The 9,260-nt window shown below is 45.3% G+C and overlaps 1 protein-coding gene across 1 annotated transcript; it reads left to right on the top strand.

The window, feature by feature from the left end:
• Positions 1-737: 737 nt before the first annotated feature.
• Positions 738-8,859, top strand: tnfsf11 (TNF superfamily member 11). The gene is made up of 4 exons (XM_070838061.1): positions 738-1,044; positions 3,009-3,044; positions 6,279-6,405; positions 7,029-8,859. The coding sequence occupies exons 1-4, from the start codon at positions 844-846 to the stop codon at positions 7,466-7,468; spliced, it is 804 nt and encodes a 267-aa protein (XP_070694162.1). The 5' UTR covers positions 738-843; the 3' UTR covers positions 7,469-8,859.
• Positions 8,860-9,260: the final 401 nt, after the last annotated feature.

The following is a 9,260-nucleotide window of genomic DNA, read 5'->3' as shown; positions in this document are numbered from 1 at the left end:
AATTATGTGGCAAACTGTCAGTGTAAACATATCCATCTTCTCATAATACTGAGATGCACACATTTACATCACAAAGGTAAAAGTCTGGGTCTCTCACTTATCACTTGTTTAAGTTTCAGGAAGAGGAAAGGTGAGCCTGCAGCAGGTCACATGCTGAAAAGGTTCAGGGATAGTGTGCATCTTGTGTCTTGACATATAACTTTTGTGACAACCAATATTTGCATCTTCATATTCACCCTTATTATATTATTCTGAACTGGACATTTTTATCCGCACACTTGGTGAGATCCATTCATTGTTTCATTTATGTAACATGCATTTTGTTTCTGAGAACAACAGATTCCAAGTTCCAAGTTTAGAAATTAGAAAAATGGAATGATTCTTTATATCTTTGCATTTGCACATCAACATTTGGTGTCCTTCACCCTCACACTCAGTGTTTGTGGGGTCACAGGCGTCCAAAGTGATGGCTGATGGCTTTAAAGCTGTTGTTTTTCCCATCACTTCGTCCCCGCTGCGCTGCGCTGAGCGCACTGACTGTGTCACCGTGGGTGTGGACGCGCACGATGGGTGGATCACGTGTTGGTGCGTCTGCGTGAGGAGCCCGTGGAGCCATAAAGGGTTCGCTTCACCTGTAGTGCGCTCGTGTCGATCCGGCTGTCCGGCTTGCTTCGGTCTTTGCGTCGCTGTGTCTGAGTAGCAGAGGATCGCACTGATTGGCTGCGGAGCAAAACGAGCTCCTTCAGCCCACCCACCGCTGATTATAGGGACTCCTTCCGTCTCGGTCGCCCTCCTTGCATTGAGTCTGGGACCTGGCCCCGGGGCACACAGACAGCGCGCACCATGGCAGCTACGCACAGCGAGTACAGAGGCTACCTGCGGAACAGCGTCGACATGGAGGCCGGGCAGCACCGCTTCCACCCGGGGCAGAGCTCGGAGCCCACTTACCGACCCCTCCTATTCGGGACCCTCGCTGTTATGGGATTGCTCCAGGTGGCCTCGAGCGTGGCGATCTTATTACACCTGACAGGTTATCTCCAAGAGGTAGGGTCAGTGCGGCGCCGTGTGGTGCCCGATTTCCAGTGCGCACTCAGTGACTTTGCAAACTCTTTCAGTGCCGTGAGCATGTATGTAGGTTCACTCATGCTTCGGTTCTGTGTGTGTGTGTGTGTACATGTTTCTGTGCAAACACTGTCAGCAGCAGGCGAGTTTGCGACATTTACGCAATTTTATAACGCCATAAAATGCCTGCTACGTTTTGTTGCTGTGTGTAAAGGTGGCGGTGTGCGCTCTTAGAAGTGAAGGAGGTGAAGGAGGTGTACTCCACACCAGTGAAAAAAACAGAGAGCCAGAGTCTTGGCGTCTCTCTGAAGGCGCTGCGCAGTTAAAACACGTCTCCCCTTAAAAAAAACACCCCGACTGATAGATAACATCTCATAAACCCCTGATGACATTTTCCAGATTAGTTATTTCAGCAGGATGTTTTCCAGGGGCTGCAGCTCGATTCGAAGCTCCCTGATAACATCTCTGCGTCCTGGTAGAAGCTGAGTACACATGTCAAGCCTTGCAAGATGTCTTGTTTGCACAATACAGATGTTTTCACTCGAGGCTCGCAGGCAGCAGCTCTTCAGTTCTTCTTGTGCGTGTTTACATGCCATCCGGCTGCTCTATTTGTAATTTATATGTGTCAGAAGCTGTAAACTTGTGAGCGGGACCAGACTGTTTTCAAGGAGGCAGAAAAGTCTGGCAACGTTCAGGCAAGACTGGATGTTCTAACTTGTTGCTGGTCTGACAAATGCAAAGTCAGAAAATACATATGTCCCTTCATGGTCCGTCGTCTTTGCCATCTTGTGCGCTGCCTGTCTGTGATCCTGTAGAATAACATGTACATTCTGCCACAGCTGTTTTTGTCACTTTATGGCGGGTTTACAGTTGAATAAAGATTGAATAATTGTCATCAACAAGCCAAGAGAGCAGACCGCATCCCATGTGTGTGTGTGTCAGGCTGCTGGAAGTTCACCTGTGGAGCATCTGTCTGCCTCCGTCTCTCACTCTGTGTTTGTGTGTTCGATTTCTTTGGCTTGTCTTTGGCAGAAACACAGTGTTGTGTGGTAGTAGCTAGTTATGTACTGGATGTTGGCCAGAGGGGAAAAAAATAAACAAAAGTAAGGGTGGCAAAGGAGTAAAAGCCCTGGAGGGAAGTATGGACGACCAGAAAGAGGGACACTTTCATGGCTGTTATATCTTATGGAGGACTGAGCTGTGATGACAGGGATGTGGGCACAGATCTTTGGGACTGATTGAAGTGCTCCTTGAATACTCAGCAGCGTGCAATTGCCTCTGGTTGCTCACAATTAGATGACCATGCAGCCCTTTTTCCATTTTCATTGACAGCTGCATATGGTAGCACTTTCAGCATGAGTCAGTAGTTGTGTGCAGACTGGAGTTTGGCACCGGACCACCGTTTGCCACCAACACCTGTAGAACTTCCTGGAGAAGTTGAGGGGAGCTGGAATCGGCACAGTGCCGTGCCTGCACGGGAATGTGCTGATTGGAGCAGGTTTAAAAACACTGCGCAGATTCGAACGTGAAGGCAGAAATGGGTTTGATTGTTGAGTCTGCAGCATCGGGCCGTATGCACGCATGACAGACCTGCTGCAAATGTTTTAATGTCAGACACATCCAGTTACTCCGAGACAACAGCCCTGCAAAAGAGAGGCAGTGTTCAGTCTCCAAATCACTTTGACTTTTCGCCTGCCGTGGAGGAATGCAGCCTGACATGTGGAGAATAACTTAACCTCCCACACACACACACACACACACACACACACAGAAACATCCAAACGGACTAACTGCTTGCCTTTCTGTGTGTTTTCTAAAATAATCCTCCTACACACACCTGTCAGGGAAACCTTGCCACGTCAGAAAGTAGACACATCAGACATGGTGTAACTGTGACATTTTTACACTCCACTCTCTAAACTGGACTCCTGTGTTTCTGTCTCCAGGTAGATTTGTCCACAGCTCCACATCGACCCATAGAGGTGAGTGTGACCCCTGGTTAACTCCAGGCAGCATGGCAGCACAACACACCCCCTGACTGGAGCACAGTCCTTCCTGCTATGACACCACACACCTTCCTGTGGCCTTAATCTAATCAATATCAAGATTCATACTTCATAGAAAACATTTGGTTATTAAATTAGTAATCATTAGGAACGATTGCCATTATTACAATTTCTCCTTCAACAAACTGCGTGTCAGTGTTCTTTGATTAGTTTTGCTCTCATGTCACTAAAGGGAAACTGTGGAGAAACAAAGTTGGAGGTTACAGAGCCAAAAATAACGTCTGAGAGGCCAGCAGTAATCTGTTTTGAAGCATACCTGGTATTTCCTCCTGTCACTGTCAAAGGGAAAGTACAGTTCGTGCAATTATGTGGTTATTTTTTAAAAGACAAAGGTCAAAGCAGTAAAACATAAATAAGGTCATCATCAGCAATTTTGCATCAATAGTCTTGATTTCCCCGTGGGCCTGTTTTCATTACACACCACACCTTCTGAAAAGCAGGCACCAAAGGTCTGACCACGGCAGTCCGACACCTCTCTGCCTCTGCTAATCGGTCAAATAGTTTGTTGTTTAGGATTTTTCGAGAAGTTCCAGACGTTATTAGTTGCTTACCGACACTCAGTTTACTGCATCATCTATCAGTGAGTCACTCACTGGCGTCGGTGGTTGCACAGTGTTTCTCCGATCACCAGCAGTAGCATGAGGGCGTTAGAAAATGGGAATTCTTAATTGCTGATGTCATATTTTTCTTCCGAATCCCTCTTTGTAAGTTGCCGGCTGTTTTTTTGGCTCAGGTTTCGTCGAGCAGAGGCAAAAGCCATCCAGGAAGTAAAACAACACAGAATAAAAGGACGCTTCAGCAGTGTTTTGTTTCCCTTAATTTCCTTTGAAATTATGTATTAGTGTTTGCCTTGGGTTCCCCGGTGGACTGCTCACACAAACCACCCAGCCTCCAGCCTATCTCAGACTGAAGAGCTCATTGTGTCCTTTCCCATGGAGTGCAGGGAGACGTGCTGGGAGCTTTATGAGGTGTCAGGGTGACAGGTCCACTTGGCCCACGCTGTGTTGTGTTAGGGTCAGCCCTGAGACCGCCGGTGCACTCTGCTGACTGTTCGGGGGATTTGTTAGTGAGCAGGCCTCAGTGGACAGCTGTCAGCTCTGCAGTCGGCCTTTGCTGCACAATCTTTGATGTGAGACAGGATGTGCAGGCCCGGTGGTGAAGCTGTGGTCAGTGTAATCTCAGGGAGTGGTGAGAACACAGGACCGTGAATCAGACACGGCTCATGATCTGAATGTTTACGGTCTGTGGAGATCTGCACAAGTGTGTAAGAAGGAGATCTGACTGATGCAGTATGAAACACAAAGAGACAGTCAGCTCTGGTGGCCGAGCCTCGAGTGAGAGCACTTTTGTTCTAGTGTAGCATCTTAGAAGTCCCTCATCAACATAATAGAAACGTAGAACGATGTAGGTGGTGCGTTGTTAAAGGGCTGAACTGAGGCCTGCGCCGTGGTATCCCAGCACTGAGCCTGAGAAATCAAGTCAGCTATAGCTGGATGTGTATTTCTCCTCCATGTAGCAGTTCTGTGTGGTGCAGAGTGGTTGTCGCCATGCCGCACTTTAATTCTACATCACACTGCAGATGAGGAAGCTTGCCAAGCTGCTGCTACTTTGTTTAAATAATCTCTTCTTTCTGGTTAAAGAGGTATGACATGGTCTCACCACAAATCAAGATAGATCCCACACTGTAGGGCCAAATGGGAGCGCATTCCAAATTACTTTGTACCCTTGGCAAGATGTTGTTTACCCCTGTCTCATTCCAAGACACTGTGCTATAAACATGTTTGTGCAGCAAATTGTTTTTGGAGGAGAGACAGTGCTAATCTTAGTTTGAGAGCCGTGCAAATTTGTCTGGACTTGGGTTGTGAATAAATACTTCTCAGTAATATTAGCACAGTACAGGTGCAGTATTGCAAAACCATGTTAACGGTGTTGTGGGACCCGAGTTTATCATGAATGTTTGTGCTCAGAGACGCTGTGTGTGGTTTTAAAGTTTAAGATTTCTATCCGTTTCAACACTTTCCATTTCCCTTTTTCTTTTTTTTTTTGAGGTGCTGGCTCAGTGTTATTGCCAGAGATATTACCTGAGATTAGTGGATCAAAGGAAGTTACAACCGTAAAACAAGTTAAAACACCTCTAGGATATAATAAAAACTCAAAAAACTATTTAAAGCATCTTTTGGATGTAATACAAATTCAGTTGAGTGAAAATAAAACTTTCACTGACATCAATCAATTTGTGATAATCAATCAATCAATCAATTATTATATTGGCTTATTACCACATTTTTTGTATTTGTTGCACACGTTTATACACGCATGTCTTACCTAAAACACTGCAAGGCCTTTTTCCAGTTGACAGAGTGGTACAGTTGGTAGAACAAACTGTCAGTTCACTTACGCCTGAGATCTCCTATGTGAGTACGACCGTAGGTAGAGGCTGCAAACGAAGCACTCACGTCTGATATTTCACCCTCATGCCAGATGTGTAAGAGAGTTGGCAGCTCCCACTGCGCTGAATGTTTACTTGCTTGGAAACCATGTTTTCCTTCAGTGTATATGCTCTGTCTTGCCTGAGGACAGCAGCCCAGCTCAGACTGTGGATGGGGGTGTCATGGGCCTCGACTAGAATCGGCACTTGGGGCTGAATACGGTCCAGATACTTTTTGTGCCAAATCCACGAGAAGCGCAATCTATCTGAAAGGTTACACTCACCAGGAGGCCTCCCTGTCACAGCCCCCGGCCCCCCGAGTACAACCATGACTGTAATACGAAGTTAGCAGGCTGGCCAAGGAGGACGGATAATACACATAAACATGCAGTCCAAGTACACTCATCCTGTCATCACACACACACACACACACACACACACACACACACAAGCAGACAGTTATTCAAAGAGACAGCAGAACAGAGTTGTGGTAAAATATGTCAAAATCTTATTGTTGCTTTAAGGGAAAGTCATTTGTGAGTGCAGGTTAATTGTTGATGTCTCTTTACTGATGTGGGTGTAAGTTTCAAATTGGCCAACTCCTCAAAGAAGGATAACACACACACACACACACACACACACACACACACACACACACGATATACAAGTGATGTCTGTTTTCATCTGTCAGTCAATCAATGAGCTTTTCCTGTTTTCTGCAGGAAGTACAGACGGAGCCGGTGCTGAACGCTCTCAGAGACACAAGGAAAAACAGACGGTGCAAAACTCCAAAAGAGAGCCTGCCATCGGCTCATCTACCAATCAGAGTGCACCAAGAGTTCTCTAAGAGTGAGTCTAGTTGAATGAACAAGACAGATTACAAAGCATTAGCCAAAGAAGTTCAAATGAGTGACCTAACAACTTCAGCTCGGTTACCCTCATCACATATTTCCCTCATTCAAAACTACATAGATATTAACTCACCATGTGTGCACACTAGTGGAGTCTAATACATCACTGACCCCCTGAAAGAGTTACTACTCTTCAGTCTCTTGATTGGCATCACATTTGTAGGGCCAACCTCCTCCGGTGTTTGGCTGATTGGTGGGCAGATGTGCTTTTGTCCGACCAACAATCACTGTTGTTACTTTCATGAGGACAAAAACCTTCTTTAGCTGCAGTTCACCGCTAGTAGCCGACCGGCACTGGACTGATATGACAGAGCGCAAGAAAAACACAGAGCAGAAGAAGAAAGCTGTGTGTGTGTGTGTGTGTGTGTGTGTGTGTGTGTGTGTGTGTGTGTGTGTGTGTGTGTGTGTGTGTGTGTGTGTGTGTGTGTGTGTGTGTGTGTGTGTGTGTGTGTGTGTGTGTGTGTGTGTGTGTGTGTCTAAGCTACTTCTCAGAACTTGAATGAATAGACGGTAGATGAACCAGAACTTCTGCTGATGTTTGCACCTCTTGTTGCCATGCAGAGGGTGAGCCGAAGGCCATCACCATCGACTGGGACGAGGGGCAGGGATACCGCCACACGATGGGCTACCAGAAGGGGAAACTGCTGGTGATGGAGTCAGGTTTCTACTATGTATATGCCAAAACCTGCTTCCGCTACTACAAGTACGGACCAGAGGACAGCAGTCAGGCCGGGGTCCCACCGGTGGATGTTAGCAACACCCAGCTCATCCAGTACGTCTACCACGAGAGCATCAAACAGAACAGCAAGGCTGTAGTGCTGATGAAGACGGGAAGCACCATGCGCTGGAACAACACCAGCTATAACATGTACTGCGCCCAGCAGGGCCGAGGGGTCCGGCTGGAGGTGGGAGACGCCTTGTTTGTCAATGTGTCCAATGCTTGGATGCTGGACCCAGAGGGAGAAGGGACGTATTTTGGGGCCATAAAGTTGGGTAACTGAAATTTAAGTAGGTGGGGAGTGGACATGCTACTGAACATTTGATATGCCGAAGAACCACTGTTTGTGATTTTTAATGTCGATTTAAGGTGTTTTTTTATTGTACATATGTTTTTACATCCTTCACCAAATAGCCTTGGAGATGAGAACAAATCACGGAGGAAGGGATTCACCTTTTAAAATCTTGTCTTGCCACTAAACACTCTCAACTTCATCCAAAATAGCACTGGACCTTTTGTTTTAAAGACTTTTATTGTGGTCTGTATTGGGGAAATTTCAGTTCAGATGACAACATTTAGACTTAAGCGTAGACATGTGTTCATGCACTAATTAAACAAACCAAGGGAGCAACTACAGAAGTGAGTCTGTTGGCCAGAGTTGCAGTGAGAAAGGATTGATCAGTGTTGATTGTTGGGGAAAAATGTCCAAAAAACATTGTAGCTGGTAGAGCATCTGCTTGTACTCAGCAGATTATCACAGAATAAAAAGAACAGAAGTCCCAGGTCTGTGTCTGACCCACAGCAGTGAATGCACAAACGTTTTCCTAAAAGGCTTTGTAAGTGTGATCAAGCCAGGCAATGAGGCGTCCTCACAGTAAGTAACTCAACGATGTGATTTCAAACAGGCGGTTTAGTGGAGATTTGCATCACCCTCAAAATCTCTGAGGCACCACAGAAACTTAATGCTATGGAAGATTCACTTTGACTATGACATTGTTTTTTTTAAGAAACAAAAGCAGTTTAAGAAGTGTGTGCATGTGTGTGCTCCGAAAACCCATCTGTCATCAACTTCTCTGTCTCCATGAAATCTAACGAGTGGCTTAATTCATTGAAGGCAATTACACGACAATGGCATTTGAAACTGAGGAGGAAATGACATCTGTTTGTTATGTTAATGACATCAGCAAGCGATGCAGATAGCTGGACTGTCTGACCGTAAATGACACACAGAGACTCTTGTCGTCTTTAACTAGAGGAACCAAACTGAGTTCGGTTCATCTTTAACTTAATTTTTTTTTCATTTGGCTCTTCAGTGAGGTAAATGGGAATATGCACTAAATATTTATTTATTAGTTATAGAGGTACAGAGACAGGTCATTGTTAAAGTGGCCTTTCGGCTGTAAAAAAACATTTATATTTAATGTCTGTATGACATTCATTATGCAGCACTTAGAGGAAATAGTAGATACGCTTTTTGCTATTAAAACACAGGGGCTTCATTTTAGCTTCCATATTTATGTATCTTGATTTTGACAATTCTGTGTGCACTTGCCTAGCCAGCAATATGGATATGTTGTTTCTTCTACAAGATTGTAGCATACCTAGCAGAGTTTCATCTGATTCCATCTGATAGATTTTTTTTCCATTCAGTGTTTATTTTTATTTATGTTTCTGTACATTTTAATAATAAAAAAAAACTACTTTTGTAACAGTGTTTCATGTGTAGTGACATCACCTAATTTAGGCTGTTGAGTATGAGTATGTGTGAGTTCACAGGTTCAGGTGGTGGCCACCTTGCACTGTAACCTGATGAGCAGGCCACCCTGCCTGTAATATTATTGTGATGTGTAATTTGATAATCTCCACGATATTTGCAAAATTCAACACCACAATAGCCAAAAAGTGAAGTCACTCCACTCCAACCCCTGTGAGAGCAGCTCTCCAACTCATTACAGAGATAGGTTGTACAGGAAACCCGCCCGCTGCTGCTACAGCAGACATTTGGACCCCGGCACAGAATGACCTGCAGAACAAACAAGGAACAGGCTGCATGGGATGGGAATAACGATGAGAAT

This window comes from Pempheris klunzingeri, chromosome 10, assembly GCF_042242105.1.
Source record: "Pempheris klunzingeri isolate RE-2024b chromosome 10, fPemKlu1.hap1, whole genome shotgun sequence".
NCBI lineage: Eukaryota > Metazoa > Chordata > Actinopteri > Acropomatiformes > Pempheridae > Pempheris > Pempheris klunzingeri.
The sequence above is the reverse complement of the archived record's forward strand: the minus strand, read 5'-3'. Positions and strand labels throughout refer to the sequence as shown.

What these genes read in the sequence shown, in the direction of transcription:
- tnfsf11 (XM_070838061.1), top strand. Translation starts at nt 844, where the DNA reads ATGGCAGCTACGCACAGCGAGTACAGAGGCTACCTGCGGAACAGCGTC. An exon ending in CTCCACATCGACCCATAGAG is followed by an intron (nt 3,045 to 6,278) that starts GTGAGTGTGACC and finishes TGTTTTCTGCAG; the next exon opens with GAAGTACAGACGGAGCCGGT. An exon ending in GCACCAAGAGTTCTCTAAGA is followed by an intron (nt 6,406 to 7,028) that starts GTGAGTCTAGTT and finishes GTTGCCATGCAG; the next exon opens with AGGGTGAGCCGAAGGCCATC.